Source organism: Rhinatrema bivittatum, chromosome 14 (assembly GCF_901001135.1).
Source record: "Rhinatrema bivittatum chromosome 14, aRhiBiv1.1, whole genome shotgun sequence".
Lineage (NCBI taxonomy): Eukaryota > Metazoa > Chordata > Amphibia > Gymnophiona > Rhinatrematidae > Rhinatrema > Rhinatrema bivittatum.
Genome location: NC_042628.1, coordinates 21,239,629 through 21,252,004, shown reverse-complemented (window position 1 = coordinate 21,252,004; position 12,376 = coordinate 21,239,629). Strand labels below are relative to the sequence as shown.

Sequence of the window (12,376 nt, the reverse complement as noted above, 5' to 3'; positions counted from 1 at the left end):
GGGTGGTTTGGGGTGGTTTTTAATAAAAAAAAAAAAAAAATAATAATTTTTGCCCCTCTCCCCAGGCAAACCCGAAAACGAATTTTCCCCCGAATTGCGGGGAAAATTTCGTTTCCGGTTTCGGGGGCTCCGAAATAACGGCGTTTATGTCGTGTTTCGGATACTCCGAAACAGAAACGAATTAGGAAATTTCGTTAAATTTCCTAAATAGGGCGAAAAACGAACCACATCTCTATTTTCTATCATGGAAAGGCAGATTATCAGGACATAAAGACCACAGTTTTAAAAACATGAAAATTAGGAATAGATTGCTCCTGGGAAAAAGTTAGCAGGTTTCCACCAAGATAGCCAAAACAGATCATGCCCCTAGCTGATATTGAAAAGGAGCTTTTAAAGATCATTTGGTGCCACACTGTACAATATGCGAAATCGGTTATCTTCAGTCTGGTTCTCAGTGGACTGACTTGCTGAGATCAACTGCATAATCCCTGTACCATTATATGTAGAAATTGCTTATTACTGGTCCTCTGCAAACTGTATATATAAATTCATCACATGCCCTTTGCATGATCACATTACTTACCTTAATCACCTTTGTTTACTCTTAATGTCTAGTTATATGTTTTACCTCCATTTGCTGCATTATGTCGTACTTGTTAACGTATAAGCTGATGTGACTTGGTATGGACTGCGCGGACATGGTGTATGACAGGAGTTATTCTATCGTCTTAATGTCCACTTGAACTTGCTGTACACTGCCTTGTGTGAATCTCTTCATAAAGGTGGTTACCAATTGATGATAAATGAATAAATAACCTGTATCTCAGTAGTCAGGAATTTCCAGAGTAATGCTGCAAACTGAAAGGACATGGTGAGTTAATATAGGCCATGTTTTCAGAAGCTTAGTTGGAACATGGAAGCGTAAAATAAGGAATGCACACGAGTCAGCCGTGTACACCCAGGGTGGGGGCTTACGTATATGCGTGCAAATATGCGTGCAAATTTCATCACACGCATAACTTTGAATGCAAAAACAAGGGGCTTTTTGGCAGCATGACTGATTAATGTGTGTAACATCCATTTCATAAATTTGCGCACGTGACTTCATGCCACATTGTGTAGTGGGTAATGATTTATGTGCGTGTATTTTACCTACCTACCCACCCACTTTGTAAAGTCAATCTGTAGCTTTATCTTGGGTTTGTGCGAGCTTGACGCCTCACTCCGCAGTTTATGCGCTACTGAAAATTAAGGTCTGCTTGGGCAGCTGGTTTTGGATGACTTTCAGGTTCATAAACTGTCAATTCTGACACCATTTGCAGTGCAAAATGTTCCTTTTTTTTTTTTTTTTTTTTTTGAAAGATGACGAGAGCAATATCTGTTAGGCAGGCCTTTTGCTTACCACTGATAGAAGCAAAATAAGCTGTGACTAAGTTACTCTGACCTGCAGCAGCTTCTGATCTCATCAGAGAACGTGCCAGCTAGGAGAGCAGGTTTTCTGCCTGGAACTGGGGTCTTTTTCAATAGAAGCTCTAAGACGGTAACTTCTAAGCTGGCGGGCAGATGCACGTTGGCACGCGTGCATCAGCAGGCAGCCATTTTATGACGTGTGCACATAGGCACGCATGTTATAAAATAACCTGGCTGCGTGCTCATTTGTGCCCAATTTGAAGTGGGTGAATGCATGAGTGCGCAAATCCTGCTTCTGCCATGTAAGTAGGGGGATTTTAAAGGGGCACATGCCAATGTCCTTCCCAGTTTTATCAATTCGTTCACCAGTTTACCCAGTTACCAGCTACCCCCCCCCCCCCCCCCCAGTTTGATAGACTGCATGTCCCGCACTTGGCCCATACTCTCTAAACCCCTCAGATCTCTGCATATTTTTTTTTACTTTTATAAACTTTCACTTCGTCCCTAGCAGAAATAAAGTTACGCGGTAGGGGACCTCAGCACGTGCTGGGGCGCACATAAGTATTTACATGCACGTCTTTTTAGCCCTTCCCTGAAACGCCCATGCCCCGCCCAGACCACGCCCCTTTTTTGGAAACACGAGAGATGTGCGTGCCATGGGAGATACGCGTGCATCTCGGGAGCTTTTGAAATTCGCTCGGCGCACGTGCGCGCCTCCCTAATTTGGTGCGTGCCAGGCTTTTGAAATTCACCCTTAAGCGTTTGTACCCATTTTTTTTTTTTTTGTTTTTTTTTTTACAGGACGCTCAGCTGGATGCCTTCCGATATGTTATCTTTCCTCTGTATTTTGTGCTGGTGCTGGCACAGTTTATACTCTCCACCTTGAGCGATCAGCCTCCATTCTTCTGCGATGTGAAAGATGAACCCGTAAGTGCGTTGGTCCTCGGGCAGTTTTATACCTTCGCTGCCCCTTGGGCTGAGGGTCGCGTGTGAGGCCCCCTGCAGTTGCTCAGTCGTACGCACAAGGTTCCCCTCGCTCTCTTCTCAGCACAGGCCTCCTGTACCTTTTCTCTCAGATGGGTATGGAATGAGTTCTGTTTGAGTTTTTCAATGTGTTTTCAACTTATTTATGAGAATTTGAGACATTAAGTCAAAGCAGAATTTGGAGCACAAATTGTGGGAGGGGGTAATGGAAGAACGAAAAATGTTGTCTGCTCCTTATTCAGCTAGCATTGAAGCCTTGACGATGGTGCTGCTGCTGCTGCTCATAAGTTTCAAACTTGGGCTGTTTCAACCCCCTTTTATGTCTTTCTGTGTCCATTTTTAAAAATACCCTCTGTGAATGCATGCAGGACCCAAATCCTGAAGAAAAAAAAAGTCAAATTTGGCTTCCGTCGGGGCCGATCAGGCCTAGATGAGCTGCAGAAGTAGTGCGTTAAGGCCTGGGGCTCGGGGTGTGGGGGAGAAAGACGGCGTCTGATACTGGGAACGCCCCGCTGGCTCGTGAGGGTCCCGAGGGGCCGGTGAGGGGCTTTTTGGGAACGCCGTCTCAGGGATGGCAGAGACTGCCAAGGGAACAGCAAAGTCCCCTCTAAGCAGCCTGCTGCTTCCTTATGCTCCTGCATACTCTGTTGTATACTCCAGCAGGGAGAGGAAAGGATACGTGCACCGGTATTTGCGTTCAATGTATGTAAAATTTCTAGTACTGGTAATGAGGATGTTTTTTCGTCTCCGCAGAATCAAAATCCAGAGACGCGCGCTTCGTTCCTCTCTCGAATCACCTTTGGTTGGTTCACAGGGTAAGCGGCAGGCAAGTCGGGAAAGCGAGGAGATTTAAATCTCATTGATCAGATTTTAACCGCTTTGCAAGCTCAGACTAAAATGTGTTGGTCTGGTACTGGGACTGTGGAGGAAAGCCTCAGCCACCGGAAAGTTTCTGACTTCAGATGTGCACAGACACCAATAACTTACGTGCTTGGGAAAGAAGTGTGCGACTCGTCCCGTGGGTCCAGCATTTTACGTTGCCCCTGTTTTGAAGCAGGAGTCCAAGTCTATGGGTCGATTGGCCTTTTTTTTTTTTTCTGTTATCTGCCACGTTACTGTGTGACTGGGAAGAGAAGTAAAGCAGCGCATGCAGTCGCGCTCTGTGTGGCCTGCTGGGAGGGGGACTCCAGGACCCCCTTCTTAGATTCAGTCTATCAGCATCTCACCGGGCGGAGCAGTGCCAGCCAGAATCGCTTGATAAAGAAATTGCTAGCAGATCATTGAGAATCTTCCCCTCAATGTGTCTGGCATCCATTCTGGATTTTGCTCAGCGAGCCTGCTGCTGCTTTGCTGGTACAGAGCTAGAGCTTCCCTAATGGACGAGCATGCTTGGACAGACACGTTGTGCGACTCCTATGCATCATCTCTTTCCTTTCTCCTTCACGCATTTTAGATAAACTGGTTTTGTTTTCCAGCACAGTCTCGTATAAAATCAGTTTTCAAAGCCGTTTTGTGGGTAAATACTGATTCACCTGGATTACGTACACAGTAACATAGGACATGATGGCAGATAAAAGACCAAAATGACCCATCCGGCCTGCCCAGTTTAGATGCGTGCTCAAGTTCTCATATGCGAGCCATTAACTCCTCTCCTCCCACCCGACCACCAACGCTCCCCAACCTTTGTCCTCCACTTCTGCCCCAAGCATGCCCAAAATCTGTCCCTGTCCACCATCTCTGCTAGCAGGCCACCCCCTGTCTTGCCATCTCCAACCCTGTCTTCCACAAGATCATGTCCTATTAAATTTTGTTATAATCCCCAGAGTCACTGAGGTTATGGAGGCTGCTGTAAAAAATCAAGCATCCCCCCCAAGCTCATTGAAATCCAGGTGTTAACCATAGTCCCGCCAAATGGATCATCCCAGCCCTCTTAGAAGCTGGATGCCATTGTACCTTGCTGTGTAGGGTAATAACCACTGCTCTGTGTAGGTTACCCCAATGCAATCATACTGCCATCGGTTAGGCTTTTAAATAGGATTGTCTAAGAACTGCTTTCCTTAGAGCACCTATAACTGTACGCTCACAGCATGCTTACTTCAAACCTCGCTGAAAAGATCTGTTCTTATGGGCATGTTTCGATTGGACAGTAAAACAGCGCGCTTACTGGGTATTTTCAAAAATACATACGCTATTTCACACCCCCTTTGTCTCCCACACAAATAAGTGCAAAGAACGCAGGTGCTTTTAGCACACGCAGTTTGCAATTGTTAATTTTGAAAGGGGAACTACACGTTTTTTCCCTTTGAAAACTGACTGCAATCTTGCACGTTGCAAATAACACGGGCTATTCAGAAATTTCCCCAAAATGTATTCTTCTGTACTGACCGTCTCATGCAATTCACAGATTAATGTTGAAAGGATACAAACAGCCGCTGGAGGAGGATGACATCTGGTCCTTAAGAAAGTCTGACAGAGCTGACAGTCTAGTATCGGATTTTGCCAAGGCAATAGCGAAGGAACGGAATAAAAGAAAACAGTAAGTCTTTCTGTTGGCCCAAGCTTTTGGGTCGGGGGTCTACTTTTAGTGGTCAGCTTGCTGGTCTATGATTCAAAAGAAGTCTTGGGACATGTGTTCATGATCCAGGATGTTTTACTGACTCTGTGCTCTTGGGAGAGCCTGTCTCTGTGCCTCTGGGACGTAGTTGAAAACAAAGCATTTGGCTTAATCTGACTTTCTCGGATTTTGAGGAAAGCTCATAAGGAATGCGAGAACACTTCTTCATAGTCAAATAGCAAAACCCTAATTTAGAGCACTTTCACAGAAAGAGTAAGTTGTGTTCGGAATATATCAAAAGATAATTTTACCAAACAAATGGATTTTCACTCCGAATGGTCATAAACCTTGGGCATGTGGTTTTCAGAGCAGAAAGAGAGAGTCCACACTAGATAGAACAGGTTGCACTTTTTTTCTCTTTTCCTGCCTGGGTCTTGGCCTTCTGGCTGAGGCAGGAGGGATTTTCTCCAAGCTGGGTAAAAGTTGATTCGCAGGCCATGGACTTAGCTGAGCTGGAATAATTGACTGGTGGGCAAGCCATGAGCCTAGCTGAGCTATAAACTCTAGAAAGGAAGCCCCTGCCATTAAGAGAGTGAGCCTTGAAGTGTGAGCCGTGAAGCAGTGGAGCTGTGGTCCAAGGAGTAGACCCAGCGGCTGATCAGGAATCAGTTTGATTCCCCCCCCCCCCGGAGGGCATGGACCCTACAGCTGATCAGAAGGTGGTGTTTGGTTCCACAGGAGGCTGCAGACTCTGTGGTGTAGGTTAGACCCCCAGGAGGGCATGGACCCAGCAGTGGATCAGAGGAGACATCAGCTGCAGTCTGGATGCAATGACCTGCCTCCTTATGATTGGCAGTACTCACCGGCCCAGTTGCAGTCCTATACATGGGTGAGACTTGGGGTACAGTGGGAAGAGAGAGAAGAGGAGGGTGACTGTAAGGGACCCAAGGGAACACAAGAGGTTCTATTTTTTTCCATGTGCTGATACTTTGTAGGGACTGGTATCCCCAGGTTGCTAAATGTGCTGTTATATTTTGTAGAAAGGTATGGTTGTAAATCGAAATTAAATTAAAAACAAAATGACTGCACATCCTTAGTATAGTCTGAGGAATGACCGGGAGGAATAGCTCTTCATATAAAACATTATGGGGGCAATATTCAGCAGCTGTGCGGCTCGGCTAGTTAAGCTTGATAAACATAGCCGGCTATCTTAAAGTTAGCAAGATAGGTTTATCCGCTTAACTTTAGGACAGGTCAGTGGCACGACAAGAGTTAGCCTCATAACTTAACCGGCTAACTCCAAATATCAGAATTAGCTGGTTAACTTATGCAGCTAACTCCACTCCTCCCCGAAATGCCTCCCGCTTGCCTCCGGAACCCACCAACTTATGCGGCTAGCCAGATCAGTCTTTCAGGGTGCTGGTTTTCAATATTGACCTCCACATTAAAGCAACTGAAATTCAGGGTGTGTGGGAGGGTGGTGGAGGTGATGTGAGTTACCTTGGAAAGGAGAGGTGGCACTTCCATCCGCACCAGTGACCTACAGCCCTCTGCCACAGCTGAAAGAGCTGAGTAGGAAACCGCAAACAGTCCGACAAGAGATGAGATCCAAATTTAAGGTTTCACTTTTTATTTTTGAGTGGTTTCCCAAACTGTTCAGCAGAGCGCTTCGGCCGGTCGCGAAGACATGCACAGCAAGGTTTACTGATGTTACCGTCTCTGAAAGAGAGAAGGCTGAGCTCCAAGTAGTGGCTGGCGTTTGCTTATTACGGCCCGGCTTTCTGAAATGTACTCTCCAGGGATTTCCATCGGGCTTTTTTTTTTTTTTTTTTTTAGAAAGAAGATTACATTGTGGCTTTTCAAGGAAGTCTATGGGGGGGAGCCAAAGGTGAAATACTGAGTTAAGGTCACGTGGCTGGAGGGTGGGTAACAGAATAGGGCAAAAAGAAACCGAATGTTGAAATGGATAGAACAGTGCGGTTAGTAAAGGGGTGAAAGTGATGGCACATTTTAATGTAATGAAATGTTTTATTCTTTTTCCATGGTTATGTTTATCAGCTTTATAAATGAGTTTTTATTGTGAACTGTCTTCGTGTTGTGCACACAGTCCCTCTAATTTTTTGTGGACCGTTTGCACAAAAAAGTTCTCGTGTGCAATGTAAGTGTGTGCATTTCTGTGCAGTGTTCTTTGAAACTCCACTCTATTTTCCTTGTGTGCTGTTTTCCTCTGTGCGCTTATTTTAAGATCTGTGTCTGTGCGCGCGCAATTGTGCGTAGTGTACAGCGAACATTGGCCTGGATACCAAATCTTTTATAAGTTAAAAAAAAATAAATGAAAAATCATTAAACAATTACCCCAAGGCGTTTGTACCCATGTTTTCTCTTGGCAGAATTGAGGTCCAGAGAGATCACAGAAAGACACAACAAAACGGAGGAGGCTGCGAAGCAGAGGTCCTTATAAAATGTCCTAAAATGGAGATGGATTGGAAATTGCTTTTGAAGATCATCTGTAAAGCATTTGGGCTCTATTACCTGCTGGCTTCTCTCTTTATGGTCTTGTTCACTCTTTTCATATTCATCACACCACAAATACTGAGGTACTTACAAGGGAATCTTGAGTATCAAATAGAAGTAAGGACCAGGTGCCATTGAATGGAAACGTCTGGAGCTGGCACGATTTGGTCACTGTTGTAAAGTGTCGTGTTGGCGGCCATCGTTGTCATGAGCGTGTAAAAGCACTTACCTGCCTTGCCTTGGCTGAATTAAGCTGGCGCCAAAAGCATCAGGTGACGTAGAGATTCAGAGATTCGATTTATCCCTTGGTGCCCTGAGTTCCTTTCTTCTGGTGTCCTGTAGCTAAGTGTGCACTTATCTGAGAGAAGGAAACCATGCTTAGTTCTACGGCAATCATCTTGCACTGCCATCCCAAAGCATTTTGCAGACAGAGCCGCAGGGCTGAAGTTTCTGAGCCATGCATAATGGCCGATGTTTGCATCTGCTTACAGGCGAGCACAAAAAAACTTCTTTGAATTTCAAACACAAGGTAAAACCCGTACACTGAGTTTGAAATTGGGCCGATTATAGGTGTTAAGCCATTAGCCTTCCTCGAGTGGCCCTTTACTGCGTGTATAGAGATGCGCTTACGCGACCATCGTTGTTTTAAATCTATTTTTTTTATTATTATCATGATGAGCAGTACAATAACTCCAACGGCATAGATCATACACAACAGAAAGGCGTAACCTGATGGTTTTGTTCCTTAACAGATCAGGCACATAGTAAACTCGGACGAGAGAAAAGTCAAAGGCATGAAATCCCATATACCCCCCCACTCCCCCATCAACCAACATAGGCCCAGCAATAGGAGTTCAGAACAGACTTCTAGTATGTGGCGATAAAGAGTCCATATAGGGAAGCCACGTATTCAGAACTTTATGTCCTGCTAGCAATCTGTGCTGTGCACGTATGCCTGATTTACACGCGCCTCTTCTGATTTTGTGTATCTAATTCCTGACCGTTTTTGAGAATTTAGTCCTAAAAACTGCAGGGACTTCTGGATAGAAGTCAATGAGAAAATATGTTCTGAAGCACCTCTGCCGAGCATCCAAGAATCCTTAGGGTCATGCCTTGGATCTGGTCTGTAGCACGGTGGCTGATTAGATTTCCAACTCAAGTCACCTGGGCTCGGCTCTGTTAAGCCATGCGGCATCCTTTTTTTTTTTTTTTTTTATCTTAACCTTCACTTAGCCTGAACTTCCTCCGAGTCCAGAGGAACTTTCAAAGAGTTAAGGAACTGAACGGACTGATTGCCAGAATTATTTTTTCCCCTGTTATTAACCTCCCATTTTTATTTTGATTTGCGGAAAGCTGAATGTGGGACGGCTGGTCCGCCAGCAGTGGGAACTGAACCGGGGACCTGGAGCTGTAACGACCCTTCCCTTGATTTTGCTTCTCCCGACTCAGGTGGCTGTTGACCTTTTCGAAGGATCCCGCCGCTCCCTCCTGGCAGGGGTTTCTCTGTGCCGCTCTGCTCTTCGTTTGCCCCTGCGCACAGTCCCTCTGTATTCATCACCATGATTACGTCTGCTGCGTGACGGGAATGAGGCTGAAATCGGCGGTGGTGGGCTGCGTCTATAGGAAGGTGAGAGCCAGCATCGCCTGCGCTTGCATGTTGGGAAACAGGGAACGAGCGCGGTGTCAGCCTGGCAGAAGTAACGACGTTTGTGAAAAGGAAATGTGCAAGTCAGGTAGAGACATCATTTTTACAAATTCAGAGGGTTTTTAAAAAAAAAAAAATTATTTATTTGCCCTAGAATCTTCCTCCTCCTCCTTGGCTTTCCAACTCAAGTGGAAATGGTCCCTGCTAAGTGCCAATGGCCTTCATTTCCCCTCCCCAGATTTTAAGCCTAATCTGGAGAGAGGGTCTTCTGGCTGAGGACCCCAGACCGCTGCTTTCTCCAGAATTTGGTGTGCACACCCTGGGTTTGACCATTAGATGTCACTGTTGCTGGTGACCGGAACTCCCTATCGTCCCCCGCTCCAACCCCAGGGACTGTGAGCAGTACCTTCACAGCATGTCCGATCCCAGGTGACTCCAGAACCAGGAGCTGGGCTCCAGAATTAAACCCTAATCTCACTGCATCGTCGTGCGGGCACCCATAAATTAATTTTATCAGGAGGAAGATACTAGACTGAATTGTGAAACTAGCCCAAATTGCTTTCCACTTATGATTCAACCGAGCATCTTTCTAGTGATTAAAAGCCACATTGTAAAAATAAGACCCTGGGCTGGGTGATTGGCTTGATGACCATGCAGCCCACTGCCGTGCAGGAGACCAGGATTCAGTTCCCTGGCCTAGCCTGCTGGAACTGAGGCTGCCGCGGAGGCAGGGTCCACAGCCCCGGGGCGGGAAGAGAGAGTCTCCGCCTCTACACAACAGCGACACCTGGTGGACAGTTTCAGGGTGCACGCATACCAGGGTTCTTGAGAGAGCTGCAGTCGGTCTGGGGAATGGAATTCTAAAATGGGGGAAATCCAGGAAAACGGGAAATGAAGGTTTATGGCACCGTAGTCCAGTTCCGATTTAAGCCGGAAGCCAAAAGGAACAGGAGGAAACTGCTGAGCCAAAAAAGACAGGAGCCTTTCAGTAGGATGTCATGTACTATACCAGTATTCCATTGGTCTTCAGCTAAATTGGACACCAGCCTCAATTTGATAATCAGGTGATTCAGTCCTGGCTCCTTTTCTCTGACTTCCAATTATTCTGGGAGTTTCTTAAGGTGAAATACTGTAAAACAGAAGCTGGAGTATAGAGGCCGATCACCCTACCTACAACTCTTGTGCTCAGTTTACTGACTAAAATCAGCTGGGTACATCCTTAGCTACTCCACTGTAAATGTAGTTCGCACCTTCCACCTTTTAAAGTTTTACGGATTCTGAGGTCGTAAAGGTGGCCCTGCTTTATGATTTTCCTGTGTGATCTCCGCTTAAAAACATGGAACAAGATTCTCGGGTGCAGTCTCATCTTAAATTTCTCTCTGCGTAGGCTTTGATTATATCACATGCAGGAAGAAAGAACTCATCTGCCGGGGAGATTGTTAATCTGATCTCTTCAGACATACAGAAACTGATGGATCTTGCCACCTGCCTCAACTACATGTGGTCAGCACCACTGACTATTGCGGTGGCAATGTACTTCTTGTGGCAGGTAGGACCAACAAGGGGGGTGTGCTCTTAGTCCGTGACCACAAGTTTAACCTCGGGGGCGTCTTTACCTTAGCTGAGTTGGGGCTGGTAGTGTTGTGTCCTTCAAGACCCCTCATGGGTTATCTTGATGGCTCATGTCTTCTATTCTTCAGGCTGGCCGGGGTTGCTGCGGAGGCAGCGTTCTCGTCCCCTGGGTGGGGAGGGAGGTCTCTCTCCGTCATTTCATAACAGCGCCACCTAGTGGCCAGATTTAGGGCGCGTGATTGCAGGGCTCTGGATGATGCCTCTCTGGCTGTCCCTGCGATGCCCGGATTAAGTGAGCTGGGAACAATCTCTGGGTAGCTGCAAAGGGGAAGGGCTTCTGGTCCAGGCCCTGGTTCCAGCTGAGCTGGCAGCCCTAAGAAGCAGGAGGTTACTGGCAGGTCCCCTCCCCAAATAAATCCCTTTTAGCTCAGGTTGCTGAGTAATAACTTATAAAGGCCTAGCAAACTGCCTTGTAGTGTGTTTTTTTTTTAAGTTGAAACACTCACTCCTTTTAATGGTCTGAGCTAATATCCATTCACTCCTTATTAAGTGGAACAAATTAATTGACTTGGAGCCAAGCAACTTATTATAAACACAATTTGTTAGCTTTATGTGACTGCTGTAACATATACTTGTGTTACAGGGCAAGATTTTATTTCTAGCAATAATGGTGTGTGTTATGTAGACATGCACTGTACTGTGCTACAATTGTAAATAATTATCATCATCAACCAATCTTTTTTAGTCTACCCCGTTCCCAGTATAGGTAATAAGGATGTGCTTTTGTTTAACATGAAACAGGAATGTCTGTGAAAATGTTTTTGGGGTTTTTTTCATTTTCATTCATTTTTTTTTCATTTTATAAATGAAATCAATGAAAAATGAAGAAAATTTAGTTTGATTTCTTTTCACAAAAAAAAAAAAAAATGGCAGTAGCAACCAAGCCCGGGACTCCATTCCCCTGCTGGCAAAATCATGATTCTGAAAAACAAATTAGCGGGGGAACCTTTTCCCCATCCCCCTCTCCCCCCTTATCTCCTGGACACCCTCCTTCCCGATTTACCCATAATCGTAAGCGGCAGAGCCGGAGCGATCCTTCAAATGCTTCCGCCCCACTGGTGCTCTATTTACAACGGCGCCGCTGGGCTCGGAGGACGGTGCCATTTTGTTGCACGGATATAAATCCGAACCTTCGTTCCCGCCTCAGGACTCACTGGCGCCATTTTGAATACAGCACTGTTGAGGTAGGAGCATATGGGGTGGGGGTGCTCCTGCTCTGCGAAGACGCTTATGGTGATGGCTATGCTGGGGGGGGATGGGGAGAAGGACCGGAGCGACTTCATTTTATTTTTCAGAATTGCAGTTCTTCCCTGCAGGGGAAGGCTGGCTGCTACACGAAGCAAAACGAACATTTAAAAAAATAAACAAAAGCAGAATGGAAACCTGCCACCCATGAAACAAAAAATAAATAAGAACCCTTTACAACTCCCTAATGTGCAGAATTGCTCAGACTGCCTCTTCTTGTATTCCCGACTTACTGATTACCACGGAAGTGGGAAGGTTCTGTAGCCATCGATGGTTGATTGATAAATCACTTATCAACTGACCTTATCCCCCTGAGAGGTTAGATCCTGCCTGTGTACTCACAGAAAGCCCCAAAAGACTCGGGGATAACAGCGCAGCCGTTCCCTGGAAAA

General features: G+C 45.9%; 1 protein-coding gene across 5 annotated transcripts in view; it reads left to right on the top strand.

The window, feature by feature from the left end:
• The window catches only part of LOC115076055 (multidrug resistance-associated protein 1-like), a 56,332-nt gene that overhangs the window by 15,782 nt on the left and 28,174 nt on the right, over positions 1 to 12,376 (top strand). For all 5 annotated transcript variants that reach the window (XM_029577158.1, XM_029577159.1, XM_029577155.1 and 2 more), the window contains exons 6-11: positions 2,212 to 2,337; positions 3,148 to 3,209; positions 4,799 to 4,930; positions 7,339 to 7,545; positions 8,912 to 9,089; positions 10,495 to 10,656. In XM_029577158.1, the coding sequence (XP_029433018.1) occupies positions 2,212 to 2,337; positions 3,148 to 3,209; positions 4,799 to 4,930; positions 7,339 to 7,545; positions 8,912 to 9,089; positions 10,495 to 10,656 (867 nt within the window). The remainder of the gene's footprint in view (positions 1 to 2,211; positions 2,338 to 3,147; positions 3,210 to 4,798; positions 4,931 to 7,338; positions 7,546 to 8,911; positions 9,090 to 10,494; positions 10,657 to 12,376) is intronic.